At 36.4% G+C, this 17,140-nt stretch overlaps 1 protein-coding gene across 12 annotated transcripts in view; it reads left to right on the top strand.

Annotated features, from left to right (window-relative positions):
• The window catches only part of FAM135A (family with sequence similarity 135 member A), a 151,844-nt gene that overhangs the window by 28,028 nt on the left and 106,676 nt on the right, over positions 1–17,140 (top strand). For all 12 annotated transcript variants that reach the window (XM_030809400.1, XM_030809395.1, XM_030809393.1 and 9 more), the window contains one exon: positions 8,160–8,239. In XM_030809400.1, coding sequence (XP_030665260.1) covers positions 8,160–8,239 — 80 coding nt within the window. The remainder of the gene's footprint in view (positions 1–8,159; positions 8,240–17,140) is intronic.

Here is a 17,140-nt window from a genome sequence, read left to right as displayed (position 1 = left end):
GGGCTGAGGCATGAGAATTGCTTGAACCTGGGTGGTACAGTTGCATTGAGCAGAGATCATGCCACTACACTCCAGCCTGGGTGACAGAGTTAGTCTCTGTCTCAAAAAAAAGAAAAAAAGATAACCTGGTACACCTGTGGGTTCGAGCTACTCGGGAGGCTGAGACAGGAGGATTGCTTAAGCCCAGGAAGTCGAGGCTGCAGTGAGCCATGGTTGCACCACTGTACTTCAGCCTGGGTAACAGAGTGAGACCTGTCTCAATAAGAGAAAGAATAAAAGAAAAAAATTTATTTATCTAAAAAATTTTATATCTTTTAAAGTAGCAATAATTTTAATTAAAAATGTATTTACAGTAGTAGACTGCTTTCATAAATATCAGATGAACTTTATTTAAAATAATGTGTATATTTGCTTTTAGTGTTTCTTTTGCTGTATTTCTAACACCTATCACATAGATCTTCAATAAGTGATGAACAAATGGTATTCAGGGAATGTAAATTACTATATGATGTTCTAGTAGTATACATTAAATGTGGAGATTAAAAAAATTTTTAACACTTTATTGACATAGCATCTTATAACATTCTGCAGAATCAGTGATCACACATTTTATGATAGGCTGCTTTAAAAGCATTTTACTTTTTCTGTTTTTTATCCTTCCATGTTCTATTTTAAAATTATAATTACCAGAAAATCTAATTAGAAAGCAAATCATAGTGTGCATATTCTTTAACTAAAGACATATTTTTTCATCTAATGTTAGGTGAGATACTATCATGGTGCTAATTGTGGGAATACATAAACAGGGATGGAAAAACTGCAGCCTTTGGACCAAATCTGGCTTATTACTGGACCAAACCCAGCCACGCCCATTTACTTACTTTGTTTATGGCTGCTTTTGCTCAGCAGCAGGAATGAGTAGTCACAACAGAGACTGTGGCCCACAGAGTAAAAATGTTTTTATTGTCAAGCCCTTTAAGAAAGCTGTTGACCATTGGTATGGAATATTTAGATACGGTTTCTGCCAAGACCAGCTCGGTCAGGGAGACCCTAACCCTAACGGCGCTAGAGGAATTAAAGACACACACAAAAATACAGAGGTGTGGAGTGGGAAATCAGGGATCTCACAGCCTTCAGAGCTGAGAGCCCCAAACAAAGATTTACCCACGTGTTTATTAACAGCAAGCCAGTCATTAGCATTGTTTCTATAGATATTAGATTAACTAAAAGTATCCGTTATGGGAAACAAAGGGATGGGCCAAAATAAAGGAATGGGTTTGGCTAGTTATCTGCAGCAGGAACATGTCCTTAAGGCATGGATTGCTCATGCTATTGTTTGTGGTTTAAGAACACTTTTAAGCGGTTTTCCACCCTGGGTGGGCCGGATGTTCCTTGCCCTCATTCCAGTAAACCCACAACCTTCCAGCATGGGCGTTACAGCCATCATGAACATGTCACAATGCTGCAGAGATTTTGTTTATGGCCAGTTTTGGGGCCAGTTTAATGGCCAGATTCTGAGGGGGGTGGGGGGGGGGCTCTTCCCAACATGTCCCTCTTATTTGATTTGCAAAGCGATAAAAGCAAAGGCAGCTTTGTCACGGTGAGCTACTTGTGGGAGTCAGGATCTGCATCTGCAGACTATACAGAGACAAACAACACAGATTAAAAGCACGATCATCATTGAAATCACAGAGCTTCCAAGTGTTTTTATCCATTTTAATGGGTTACTAGCTGCTAATCTGTCTGCAGCTCCTTCAAGCACTCCAGTTCCTGGCATTAAGGTCAGGTGTGCCTGGGATGCTTTAAATATTTGTTCTTTTAATTTTGCAATATCCAAAGACAAGTTTGTAGAGTGTCCTTCTAGATGCTTTTTTTATTCTTTCCCAAATTTTGATCTTATTAAGAGCCATTAATAGTTTCCACAAATCCTTAATGTTTAGCTTCTACAACAGGCCATATAATTTGAGATTGAGGTGCCACTATACCGCCATGATTCCAGATAGTAGGAACTCTTGCCATACTTCTTATCATTTCTACCATCTGACTGTTTTGTTCAGACCATCTGAACATAGTGTGACTGTGGCACGCAGACTGAGAGGTGCAATTCAAGCTAAACATCCCCTTAGGGGATCAATCAATAATGATTCCATAGGAATCGTTGTGCAGCACCTCTGCCTGTTCTGCAATTCAATCTTTCTAAACAAGTAAGTTCATTTTTTTCTGGCCAGGTTCAATTTTGTTTACAGAAAGGTTTTTGAGGGTGGAATGCCTTGATTATAGGAGCAGATTTATTGTAAATACTGAGATCAGAAAGCATGTGTAACTGCATCATAGAGTGATTACATTAAGGCATTATTACCAACCAAGATTGATAAATATGCCCAATAAGGATAATTGTTCTCTGTGTCAGCCCTTGTTGAAGGAATACTCATGGCAGTGGTGATCACCGCTATCATAGGTACCATTAAATTACTCATTGTGACAGGTTTTCCAACCTTGCAGATTTTTTTCTAGTCCCATATCAGGGACATACCCCATTTCATGCATCATATGTTGACTTTGAGGGCTATATAATTGTTCTGGAATTAGAACTTGTGCTCCTCATTGTTGTAATAAATCTCTCCTCCATAAATGTATAGGTACAGAAGTTATAATTGGTTGAATAGTCCCAGGTTGTCCATCGGGCCCTTCACAATGCAAAATATAACCACTTTGATATACTTCAGGGGCTTTACCAATTCCAACTATGTTAAATTGAGCAGGTTGAATTGGCCACGTGGACAGTCAGTGCTGTAGAGAAACGACTGAAATGTCCACTCCTGTGTCTACCAAACCTTTAAATTTCTTTCCCTGAATAGTTATTTCACAGGTATGACGTTTATCAGTAATTTGATTTACCCAGTAAGCTGCCTTTGCCTTGTTTATTTGTGCTTCCAAATCCTCCTGTTTGTTTAGTTTCACTTTTTCCCATTCCCACATATGGCACAATCAGGAGCTGTGCTATTCTCACTCCTGGCTCTGCTTTCCAGGGAACAGAAGTAGATACAACAATTTGAATTTCCCCATCGTAATCTGAATCAATGACTCCTGTATGTATTTGTACCCCTTTTAAATTTAAACAAGACCTGCCTAGAAGTAATCCTGTCGTCCCCGCTGGCAAGGGTCCACAGACTCCTATTGGGACCTTTTGCAGGGGTTCCCCAGGCAGAAGGCTCACAGCTTTTGTGCAGCATAAATCTACTGCTGCAGCACTACCAGCTGTGGTGGAGGACAGACATTGTACAGGGGTGAGGGAATGGTCTGAGCTGGAAATGCCCCAGTTTGGAATGGGGTCCAGGACGGGCCCCTCATGGCGTTTCCCGAAATCGGGTTCCCATTGTGACATTGATTAGCCCAATGTTTTCCTTTTTTACATTTTGGACATATTTCAGACTCAGCAGTTTTCTTTTTTCACCTATCTGGCAGCCTGACTCGCTGATTTTTTCTACATTCTTTTTTAGTATGACCATGCTTCCCACAGTTAAGACAAGCTCCAGGAAATGGAGTATTTCCTTTATCCACTCAGTCCTGCTATTGTCTGTGCTAGCAGAGTAGCCTTATGCAGATTACCTCCGATACCATCGCAGGCCTTGATATAATCAACTAAATGTGCTTTCCCGAATTTAAAAGGAAAAGGCTCAAATGTAGCTATAATATTTCCCTGTTGATCTGTGGGGGGTGTATTCTAACAGGGAACTGCCAAGCCTCTAAATCACCCTCTCATCTAGCTTGCTGAATTCCTGCCTGAATAAAACTAAGAGCGGTCATTTGAGGCGCTGCTCGAACAGTCACTGGGGCAACTACTTTTCGCCCAGTGTCCTCTGGAAAAGAAAGATCTGGAGGGTCAGGCCACTCTTTTTCTTTAAAATAATAATGAGGGGATGCAGAAGGGTAGACATGAACCTCTCCCTCCTTTGCTGCTTTAGCTGGCAAACAAACCTGCTCTGTAACCTCTTCTTTTACTTCGTTGTACTCTCCTTCCTCCTCATCATTAGTGTGAAAATGTTCCAAGGTGGAACGAACCAGAGCCCACACTTGTGCCATTGTTACCCTGTTGCTTCCGAGCTCCCCTTCTTACTCACCATGGGATGGCTTTAAGAGTACTCGAGTGTCCTCCAGCTTCGTTCCACGTTCTCCAACCGTTGCTCCAGTGACCCTTCTACCTGGATTCAAGCCCCCATGATGGACGCCACTTGCCAAGACCAGCTCGGTCGGGGAGACCCTAACCCAGCAGTGCTAGAGGAATTAAAGACACACACACAGAAATATAGAGGTGTGGAGTGGGAAATCAGGGTTCTCACAGCCTTCAGAGCTGAGAGCCCCGAACAAAGATTTACCCACGTATTTATTAACAGCAAGCCAGTCATTAGCATTGTTTCTATAGATATTAGATTAACTAAAAGTATCCCTTATGGGAAACAAAGGGATGGGCCGAAATAAAGGGATGGGTTGGGCTAGTTATCTGCAGCAGGAGCATGTCCTTAAGGCACAGATCGCTCATGCTATTGTTTGTGGTGTAAGAACGCCTTTAAGCAGTTTTCCACCCTGGGTGGGCCAGGTGTTTCTTGCCCTCATTCTGGTAAACCCACAACCTTCCAGTGTGGGTGTTATGGCCATCACATGTCACATTGCTGCAGAGATTTTGTTAATGGCCAGTTTTGGAGCCAGTTTAATGGCCAGATTTTGGGAGGCCTGTTCCCAACAGGTTTCTTCGCTCAAAATGGTTAATATAGAATGGGCTTTCCCTGGTACATTCTAACAGAGAGTTGGCTCTCTTTTCATATTTTAAAAAATTTTTTGACAATTTAAAAATTGTATATATGGAGTACAATGTAATGTTTGGATATATGTATTAAATCAAGCTAATTAACATATTTATCACCTCACCTACTTTTTTTGTGGTGAGAACATTTTAAATCTATTCTTTTAGGAATTCTGAGATATACAATACATTATTATTAACTGTGGTCACCATGCAGTGCAATAGATCACTAAAACTTACTACTCCTGTCCAACTGCAACTTTGTACTCTTTGACTAACATCTCCTCTTTTCCCAACCCCCAACTCCCAGCTTCTGGTAAATATCATTCTATTCTCTACTTCTATGAGTTCAAGATTTTTAGATTCTACATATAAGTGACATTATACATTATTTGTCTTTCTGTGCCTGGCTTATTTCACTTCGCATAATGCCCTCCAGGTTCATTCATGTTGTTGCAAATGACAGAATTTTCTTATTTTTTAAGGTTATGTGTAGTATTCTGTTGTATATATATACTACTTTTGCTATTCATTATCTAGTCATCCATTGATAAACACTAAGGTTGCTTCCATTATCTTAGCTATTGTGAATAATGCTGTAGTGAACATGGGAGGGCAGGTATCTTTCTAATATACTGATTCCAGTTCTTTAAATATATAGCCAGTAGTGGAATTGCTGGATCATATGGTAACTCTATTTTTAGTTTTTTGAGGAACCTCTATAATGTTTTCCATAATGGCTGTGCTAATTTACATTCTCACCAATAGTGTGCAATGGTTCCTTTTTCTCCACATCCTCACCAACACTATCTTTTCTGTTTTCTTTTTGATAATAGCCATTCTGACGGATGTGGGTGATTCTTATGGTATTGATTTGCATTTCCCTGAGAAATGGAGATGTTGAGCATTTTTTACATATCTGTTAGCCATTCATATGTCTTCTTTTGAGAAATGTTTATTCATGCACTTTGCCCATTTTTTAATTTGGTTATTTGTTTTCTTGAAGTTGAGTTGTTTGAATTCCTTATGTATTTTGGATATTAGTTCCTTATCAGATGTATGGTTTGCAAATATTTAAACATTTTTTTCCCAATCTGTGGGTTGTTTCTTCACTCTGTTGTTTCTTTTGCTCTGCAGAAGCTTTTTAATTTGGCATAATCTTATTTGTCTATGTTTGCTTTTGTTGCCTATGCTTTTGGGGTTATATCCAAGAAATCATAGCTCAGAACAATGTGATGGAGCTTTCCCCTTGTGTTTTCTTCTAGTGGTTTTTACAGTTTCAGGTCTTATGTATAAATCTTTAATCCATTTGAGTCGATTTTGTATATGGTATGAGATAAGGATCTAATTTCACTCTTCTGCCTGAGGATATCCACTTTTCCCCACACCATTTATTGAAGAAACTGTCCTTTCTTCATTGTGTATTCTTGGCACCTTTGTCAAAAACAAACTGACAATAAATGGGTGGGTTTATTTCTGGAATTCTGTCCTGTTGCATTGGTTGATGTGTTTGTTTTTATGCTGGTACCATGCTGTTTTGATTACAATTGCTTGGAAATATATTATTTTGAACTCAGGGAGTGTGACCCTTTTAGTTTTTTTTTTTTTTTTTTTTTGAGTCAGAGTCTCACTCTGTCTCTCAGGCTGTTAGTACAGTGGTGTGATCTCAGCTCACTGCAAACTCTACCTCCTAGATTCAAGCAATTCTCATGCCTCAGCCTCCCTAGTAGCTGGGACCACAGGCACATGCCACCAGGCCTGGCTAATTTTTTGTCTTTTTAGTAGAGATGGGGTTTCACCATGTTGGCCAGGCAGGTCTTGAACTCCTGACCTCAAGTGATCCACCTGCCTTGGCCTCCCAAAGTGTTGGAATTACAGGCGTGAGCCACCATGTCTGGCCACTTTGTTCTTTTTGCTCAAGATTGCTTTGACTATTCACAGTATTTTGTGGTCCCATACAAATTTTAGTATTGTATTGTATTTTCTATTTCTGTGAAAAATGATGCCAGATAAATGCAGACTTTTGTTTAAGTGTCTCCAAATTTTGGCAAACACATATTGAACACTTAACTGTGTGTAAACCAAGGATTGTGAATGTACGCTATGAATAAGACATGGTCTCTATGTGGAGGAAGTTTAAATTGAAGCATGTACTACTGTTTAGTATTAATTTGCTTTTATATCGTATACCTATATATTTTAAAATAGCAATATTTTGCTTGATCTTTAGTCAAAACCCTCGACATGGGAAGTTGAAGAGTTCCTAGAAAACTTTGCTTTCCCCTGGTTTCAAGGTTCCCGCTGATTCCGCTTCGATTTTTTTTCACAGTTTTCTCATGTTTTCAAGCAGTCCTCATCTTAATCTTAAGTCATCTAACTTTATGGAGTTTTCTCATGCCCCTTTAAAGCCATATTGTGACTTTTAATGTTCCAAATTTGACTGACCTTTCATTTACTCTTTGCGATCTGATGATATATCCTTTCCAAGATGACACCTTCCTAGAATAATAGTAATTAATATATTTATATTTTTAATCTTTGCATTATTTGCAAATTTAATATCTGAAACTACTCTCTAGGATATTATTGAAGAAAAACAAACATTAAATATTCACCTCCTCAGTATATATCTAAACTTATCCCTAATTTATAATGTTGATTGAACTTTTGGTAATTTTGTGTGTATAGGTGTATGTATCCTCCATTACATACACAAATTTGTAGTGTGATGATGTTATAAGACAGTCATATTATAGTTTTTACCTCATAATCATCTTTTTCTTAAAGTTATTACTAATGTTTGGTAGATTTTTAAATATATGTATGCTATTTCAAAAATCTTTTAGAATAAATAAGTAAAAGTACATAAACACATAGCTCTGACCTTGAAAAAGAAAAACAGAATTCTTTAAACCAACTGATATCTTCATTTTGTCATTTATAGAGTCTAGTTTTTAAAAACTATGTATAATGGATCTTATATTTTCTCAAAATTACATTATAAGTAATTATCTTTTTATTTTATAAAAGAAAAGAATGAGCCAAATGAAACAATGAAGTTCTTAGATGCTTTTCTATTTCCACAGGTTGCTATCACATACAAAGTAAGAAATATTATATGTATTGTATCTGTTTCCTTCATTTATCTTTATATATACTGGGTTTCTCTGTTGGTTTTATGCCATGCTTATATTTGATATGTAAGTCTGATTTTTTTTTCCAACAATAGTAAATGTTATGAGAGACTGATATAATTAGGCCAACTTTATTATTTTAATACGGATACAAATGTGGAAGTTGGGGCATTGCATATTTTTAAATATGTTTTGAAATAACTTCCTTATTTATTTTACTTTAGTTTTTACCAGATTCGTGCTTCTATGAAAATTCCATCAAGAATTCCCCACAGAGTAGAAGCTAGTTTGTTGCATGCAACAGGTAAGCCAAGGAATACGTTCAAATTTAAAAAATAATCTGAAACAACATTTTAATGGTCAATAACTTTTAATAAATTTTTTTCATTATAGATATAAGATACCAAATAACATCATTATGATAACCATTATAAGAAATATATTTGGGGCCTCAGTAAAACAGACTTGATTATAGATACTCTGTCTCCTTCTTAGATTTCTTACAATGAGCACATCAAAGAATGTATATTAAAGTTTCATGAAAACAAACATAGGATTGGTATCCATTATATCATATAAGATGCTATCTAAAAAGATACGCAGTAAATGGGAACATACAATTTGACTTAGGTTTATAAAGGTGTTTTATGATAAAGTTTTATGGTATGCATTTTGAGGACATTTTTTAAACCAATTTTTTTTTTCTGGATTAGGTTCTCTAATTATGAAACAGAGCCAAAAGGCAATGTAGGAAGGTATGAAATAGACATGTTACAGCAGCTTTGTTAGTTACTCATATTCTGAGGAGAGACACCAGCATTAAAGAGATTAAGTTAAAACTGGTGGCCCTGACATAATTAGTGGTCATTTTTCAGCTTTCTCAATGCAATATATGCTGTTTCATTACATGTAGTTAGAAAATGAACCAGTTAAACATTCTAAAGAGTTATTATGTAAGCCTAATATGAATTACTAGTTTTTAAAGCATCACAAAAATAATAAAATACACCTAACACTAGAGCTATGCTGAGCATAATTCAGTCCATTTTGAAATTTTAAAAAACTTGTTGGGTATTTGAAGTGTTTAGGATTATCTTTTTATCATACTATGGATACTAAAATGTTGGTTAATGTTAAATTTTTTATTTTTATTTTTTATTATTATACTTTAAGTTCTAGGATACATGTGCACAACATGCAGGTTTGTTTACATATGTATACATGTGCCATGTTGGTTTGCTGCACCCATTAATTTGTCATTTACATTAGGTATTTCTCCTAATGCTATTCCTCCCCCATCCCCCCACCCCACAACAGGCCCCAGTGTGTGATGTTCCCCACCCTGTGTCCAAGTGTTCTCATTGTTCATTTCCCACCTATGAGTGAGAACGTGCGGTGTTTGGTTTTCTGTCCTTGCGATTGTTTGCTGAGAATGATGGTTTCCAGCTTCATCCATGTCCCTACAAAGGACATTAACTCATCCATTTTTATGGCTGCATAGTATTCCATGGTGTATATGTGTCACGTTTTCTTAATCCAGTCTATCATTGGTGTTCATTTGGGTTGGTTCCAAGTCTTTGCTATTGTGAATAGTGCCGCAATAAACATACGTGTGCATGTGTCTTTGTAGTAGCATGATTTATAATCCTTTGGGTATATACCCAGTAATGAGATCGCTGGGTCAAATGATATTTCTAGTTCTAAATCCTTGAGGAATCACCACAGTGTCTTCCATAATGATTGAACTAATTTACACTCCCACCAACAGTGTAAAAGTGTTCCTATTTCTCCACATCCTCTCTAGCACCTGTTGTTTCCAGATTTTTTAATATCACCATTCTAACTGGTGTGACTCATTGTGGTTTTGGTTTGCATTTTTCTGATGACCAGTGATGATGAGCATTTTTTCATATGTCTGTTAGCTGCATAAATGTCTTCTTTTGAAAAGTGTCTATTCATATCCTTGGCCCACTTTTTGATGAGGTTGTTTGATTTTTTTCTTGTAAATTTGTTTAAGTTCTTTGTAGATTCTGCATATTAGCCCTTTGTCAGATGGGTAGATTGCAAGAATATTCTCCAATTCTGTAGGTTGCCTGTTCACTCTGATGGCAGTTTCTTTTGCTGTGCAGAAGCTCTTTAGTTTAATTAGATCCCATTTGTCAATTTTGGCTTTTGTTGCCATTGCTTTTGGTGTTTTAGTCATGAAGTCCTTGCCCATGCCCATGTCCTGAATGGTATTGCCTAGGTTTTCTTCTAGGGTTTGTATGGTTTTAGATCTAACATTTAAGTCTTTAATCCATCTTGAATTAATTTTCATATAAGGTATAAGGAAGGGGTCCAGTTTCAGCTTTCTACATATGGCTAGCCAGTTTTCCCAGCACCATTTGTTAAATAGGGAATCCTTTCCCCATTTCTTGTTTTTGTCAGGTTTGTCAAAGATCAGATGGTTGTAGATGTGTAGTATTACTTCTGAGGCCTCTGTTCTGTTCCATTGGTCTATCTCTCTGTTTTGGTACCAATGCCATGGTGTTTTGGTACCAGTACCATGCTGTTTGGGTTACTGTAGCCTTGTATTATAGTTTGAAGTCAGGTAGCATGATGTCTCCAGCTTTGTTCTTTTTGCTTAGGATTGTTTTGGCAGTACAGGCTCTTTTTTGGTTCCATATGAGCTTTAAAGTAGTTTTTTCCAATTCTGTGGAGAAAGTCATTGTTAGCTTGATGGGGATGGCATTGAATCTATAAATTACCTTGGGCAGTATGGCCATTTTCACAATATTGATTCTTCCTATCCATGAGCATGGAATGTTTTCCATTTGTTTGTCTCCTCTTTTATTTAGTTGAGCAATGGTTTGTAGTTCTCCTTGAAGAGGTCCTTCACATCCCTCGTAAGTTGGATTCCTAGGTATTTTATTCTGTTTGAAGCAATTGTGAATGGGAGTTCACTCATGATTTGGCTCTCTGTTTGTCTGTTATTGGTGTATAGGAATGCTTGTGATTTTTGCACATTGATTTTGTATACTGAGACTAATGTTAAATTTTAATGAATTATATATAGTGTAGAGTTTATCTTCCTGAAGACTATTAAAATACTCACAGAGGTCTGTTGCTTATGACAAATACACACACACACACACACACACGTATATATACATGTATATGTGTGTATATATATATATTTTGTATATTCATTCATCTTGAAATGAAAAAGAATTTATTCCTGGCTTGGCATACATGTCAATGTATATATTATTGCCATACCAGATCATCTTTTGTAAGTCTACTTTCAGGAAACATAGAGGTAATAAAACAAGCTGACATGACATGACAGATTTGGTGTACTCTTTTGAACATCCTTGGATCCAGTAGACTAGATTTCTAGCTCAGTTTTATCTCCTAAAGTTGCCAGTTGAGAAAATCCTCAGATTTTAGTTTGTGAGGTATCTTTCAAGATAGCAAGATACTTGACATATATTCTGCAAGGTTAAATAGTCTAACCACTTTTAAGTAATAAATTTTAAAGATATGTTCGTTCCTTATTATTAAAGTTTCGAGAGAAATAATGTCAAACCTATGAATATTAATTCATTTCTTTTGAAAGGGAATCTTGTCCTATAGCCAGGCTGGAGTGCAGTGGCGCGATCTCGGCTCACTGCAACCTCCGCCTCCCGGGTTCAAGCAATTCTCCTGTCTCAGCCTCCCAAGTAGCTGGGACTACAGGCGTGCACCACCACACCCAGCTAATTTTTGTATTTTTAGTAGAGACGGGGTTTCACCGTGTTGGCCAGGATGGTCATGATCTCTTGACCTCGTGGTCCACCCGCCTCAGCCACGCCCGGCCTGAATATTGATTCTTGACCAATAAAGTTGTCCTTGTATGAGAACCTGAGAGATTTTTTGAGATTGAGTTCATAATTTGTACGGAAGTTAAGATTTTTATATTTTGTTTCATTTTAATATGGAATTAATGAGGTAACATTACTTTTTAAATGTTTGGATGTGAAATTAGTCAGTTTAACCCAGAAAAATCTAATCAATGGAGAAAAAAGATAATTCTTGAAAGAGAAATGGGGAAATGGTAGAAAACAGACAAAACCAGATAAATTGTAAGTTCTCAGCAAATGATTGATTCAAAGACCAAAAGGAAGTATGCTAGAAGAAAACATTTGCTGATTTCTAAATTTCAGTTACTATATAGTCTTACTTGTATCAAACCCAACTATCTCCTTGTTATGTCAGGCATGATTTCTCCATTCTTTCATTATTGCTTTTCTGAAAGAATAGATTTAGAAATTCTTTACATTTACAAATGAAACATTTTAAATCATTGAGTTAATCATTAATCATTTAGCATTTCTCTGTATCATACAGAGAATTGTTTCTACTTTGTTTTTTGCAGATTCCAAATAATTACCTCAGAGGACTGGAAATTTTAACTGTGCTTAGTTATTACAAATCAATTCCAAGAAAGATTTTGAATGTCAGAATTATTCTTTGGGAATAATGACTGGTGGACAAAAGTATCATTTGAAAATAAAATCTTGTTGGTTAGATTTTTAGGTTGGTGTAAAGGATGTAATTAAGTGTCACAGTATTTAATTTAGTTGATGTGTTTCATTAAAGACTATTTTCTTCATAATGTTAACTTACTCCTCAAGTAACTTCCTCTTTCAGTAATAAGTTACCTTGCCCTAACTTTATGGAAACATTTCTTTACCTCTGCTTATTGAAACTTGTGAGCTGAGGATAAGGAAGGGCATCAGAAATAAATTGTGAAAAGATTTAACAGTAACCCCTGATTACTCTTCCTAGTCCAGTGGCCCTTGAGTGACTGTGCTTGCTGCTACTTGTATTACAGTTCAGTCAGGAGCACCTTTTCTGGTGTGGTAGTGGCATTATCTTGGTTAACAATAGTTTAGAATTATGACTCTGGGCAGGAACCTCAGAATCTATTCATTGCAGTGATCTAAAGTCAGGTGTGTCATTCAGCAACTTCTGGACCTTTGAGAACAGTTTTTATCCTGATAACTCAGAGTGGATGCTATGTTTTAAAGAACACAGATGTGCTGTATGGCAACAAGGAAATGTCCTTTCTGTGTTTTCATAGCATGTCACATCTTACAGATGTTTTTCCAAGGTTTTTTGAGTGTTTTGTCTTTAGTAATTTATGAGCTAAATACATGACTGATACATTTTCTGTCAATGACTATTTACTGCAGCAACTGAGCTTTTAGATCTAGTGAGTGTTCATTTATTATTTTATTTGATAGTGACAGGGTGGTGCTACAGACTCAGTCAAGATTCTTTCCGTACATAGTTTCAGGGCATGAAATCATTCAGCCTTTATTAGGTTACACCTAATCTGTGCATTAACAATGTGAATATTGTGATATTTGTATTTAGCCTCATCTTACACAAGAAACGTCTTCCATCTGACATTTTATTTTCCAAATGAGTATGTTTGTTCAACGTTGTCAGTTTTACTCACCAGAAAAGTGGACATTTTATAGCTGCTCAGTCCCTTCTTTGTCTTTTGAGAGAAAAAAATATTCTAGAAAAGATAAAAATGAATTTATTTCATGGACAACCCTATTTGAACCAAGTTCCATGATCACTATTCTTCATCAACTAAATACTGGTTGGAAAGGATTTATCTTTATAAAAATTAACAGAAGTTATAATTCAATCTCTAGGTCATTGGTATGGCAGAAATATTACATATAATTAATGTTATTTACAAAGTAATGTTATTTTGACATGACAAACTGTGCCAGAGATGCCCAAATAGAGTACCTTCTCTTAGCCTTTTCCTGGGTACTTAATTTTTTTTTCTTAGTTATGCCTAGATTTAATCATTGCTGCTGCCAATTAAGTTTCTAGGTTCTGATACTATCAGTTGCATATAATAGACTATGAAATGTAGTGATCTGATGGTTTACTAGTATATTTAAAGGAAATATCTTTTAAAAATAAATAGTTTGTGGCAGACACCAGTCTATAAAAGGGAAGCCTGAGTTTGAAAATGATAGGCTTCCATATTATATAATATGTGAAAATCTCACATATGTGAAAACATTATCTCTGTGTATTTTTTAATAGCATTATACCAGAGATTTTCAGAAGATTACATACTTTTAGTTAAATGATAGCAGCCAAAATAGCAAGCACAAGAACCAGATTTTGGACAGAAGAAGAAAGAAATACATAAAATCTCTTTCACCCTTTTTTCTCATTCTCTTTCAAAATAGCAAACTTTTATCTGTCATGTCTGAAATGTGCTAACAAATATGACTTCTCAAGATCTTTCATATTTCAAATATTATATTAATGTATTTTATTTTTATTTCTCTAATTTATGATAACTTGTTTTTCTTGTTTGTGGTTTGCAAAGATATGTGCAAAGCCTTTCCAATAAAGCGGCTCTGAGCAAATTGTGAGACACGCTGTTTTTCCCCTGCCTGACACTATTCCCAACATGATTACCTTGTATGTATAGGTCGTTTTCCATAGCTTTTGAATGTTGTTTCATCCTCTGGGCACCTGTGATAAGGTAAATCTGGTAAGGTATCAAGTATTTCCTGCCAGTTTACCCCAGAATAGCCTCTATCTTGTTAAATGTTAAATTAATATGAATATTATAGAGGATAGTGATTGATGGGATGTGGTGACTTATGACATGAGTCTCATAAGTGTTAGTTTGAACCAAAATAGTGTTCTTCTGTCTAGATGCATTTCCTCCCCAGCAATCTGAAAAAACAAGGCAAAGAAGGCCGCCAACTTATTACAATCTTTGAGATATTGTTTCTGCCTTCTATATCCTTCTCAAAATTTCATTTTACAGTAGTACTAACGAGTTCTTACAGTGTGTATCTTTTTACTATTAGTAAATTATCAAGGAAAGGTATCCTTTTCTGCCTCAAGAAATTGCTCCCATGTATTTAACTAACTTTTAATAAATACATATCATTGATTTCTAGTCTTATCCTTGAACATGAATAGCTTTATATAGGATAATTTTCTTTTATCCTTTGTGTTAATTTTTTACGTCTGTTCCTTAAAAATTCGTTTTTTCTTTTAAGGACTTGGATTTTTCTCTATGCCTTTTATTACCTCCTCTATTTTTCTTTTAACTTTGATTTGTACTTTCATCTTAATACCTTTTCCTTCCAGCACTGAATTTTACCGTAATTCATATACCTTCTGTATATTTTGAGAAAACTTTTAGGAAAAATAGTTTAAAATTGATTTCTGTCTGTGAGTTACAGTGGAGCAGGTTGAATGGGATGGGAATTAGATGGTATGATACAGCTTATTGCCGTACATTTAAATTATTTCCAGCACAAGATTATGCTTGTGAGAGGTTTGAGTCAGGAAATAGCTGTCATCTGCAATAACATCAGTCGTGAAAGACAATGAGTATTTATGGAACTATTGAAAATTGATTGGTAAGAAAAGCATTCATAGACTTTTACAACAGAAAAGTCATTGCTGGTTTTAGGAATCTGGCTCCAGTTTGAAATATTATGCAGTTTTCATAAAAAGTTTAAATAATGACATCCTAGTAATGATAGTATTATTAAGATTAAATGTATTTTGTTTAGTTTGCTTTTTAATATTCATCCATCTTTTTTTCTGGAAAAAAATTTTTTTATCAAAATAATATACAGCATATGGTTAAAAGATCAATTAGTCACCAGGCGCAGAGGCTCACGCCTGTAATCACAGCACTTTGGGAGGCTGAGGTGGGCGGATCACGAGGTCAGGAGTTCGAGACCAGCCTGACCAACATAACTCCGTCTCTACTAAAAATGCAAAAAAAAAATTAGCCAGGCGTGGTGGCGGGTGCCTGTAATTCCCGCTACTTGGGAGGCTGAGGCAGGAGAATCGCTTAAACCTGGGAGGTGGAGGTTGCAGTAAGCCAAGATCACATCACTGCACTCCAGCCTGGGCGACAGTGTGAGACTCCGTCTCAACAACAATAACAACAAAGATCAGTTAGTCCAGAAAGACTTGTAGTAAAAACTGTAGCTTGTTTTCTAGATGTAACAACTTTTATCCATGTCTCTAGTCCTTGTGGTTACCTCCATATGGACATTGTCAATGGACTTCCAGTTATGATAAGAAGACTGTTTATCTTATTTACACCATTTCCTCGTTTCCTCTCCCCCAATCTTTTAAAAGAGATACTGTTATTCTCATATGTGTTTCTGACCAGTCTCTGTAGCTTCAAACAGTATATTTAAAGCTCCATTTTCCACTTCAGTGATCATGGCAGACTCCTTATTTTGAAATAAGGATATAAACAGTCCTACCATGTTTTTCTTTTCAAATTTTCTGTCTTTCTACTTTCCAACCTCTGTTGGAATTATCAAGGTTGCTGACATTCATATCCTGTTTTGTAACTAGTTAAATCTTTTGTCTGTTGTCTATTGGTTGATTCTAAAGATTGAAAACAAGTATTTGCACTTTGGTGGTAACACAAGAAGGAAAGGGTTTCTAGAATTGAAATGACTATCCAACATAAATAAGGAAGATCATAAGTGTCCAGTTAAACAATTAAGGCAGGTCTAGTTACTTTGGTATTGATGTGGATCACTGTTAGATAGCTAGCTAAGAATATTTTTCTGAAAACCAATAAAACCATTTATGAGATGGGAAACATGAACTAGTGTGACCAAGAGCAAGAAGGAAGAATTTAAGAGAAGAAGAGATAGATAGAAGATCTATCTATCTATCTATCTATCTATCTAGATAGCTATCTTTTTTTTTTTTTTTTTAAGTAGAGTCTCACAATGGGGGCATCTTGGCTCACTGCAACCTCCGCCTCCCGGACTCAAGAAATTCTCCTGCCTCAGCCTCCCGAGTATCTGGGATTACAGGCACGCACCACCACACCTGACTGATTTTTGTATTTTTAGTAAAGATGGGGTTTCATCAGGTTGGCCAGGCTGGTCTCAAATTCCTCACCTCAAGTGATCCACTGCCTCAGCCTCCCAGAGTGCTGGGATTACAGGCATAAGCCACCACGCCAAGCCTATAGATAGATAAATCTTAATGTAGTTTAGAAACTGTTAATTCAGAGATGCAGCTCTGATAGTGACTTGGAATCAGGAGTCTGTCTTCCTACTGTGCTACCTGGGAAAACTCACTTAACCTCCTTGAGCTTCAGTTTCTCCCCTGTGCAGTGTATTACCTGCTTCACAGGGTT

Source organism: Nomascus leucogenys, chromosome 3 (assembly GCF_006542625.1).
Source record: "Nomascus leucogenys isolate Asia chromosome 3, Asia_NLE_v1, whole genome shotgun sequence".
Taxonomy (NCBI): domain Eukaryota; kingdom Metazoa; phylum Chordata; class Mammalia; order Primates; family Hylobatidae; genus Nomascus; species Nomascus leucogenys.
This window is presented reverse-complemented; position numbering and strand designations above follow the sequence as displayed.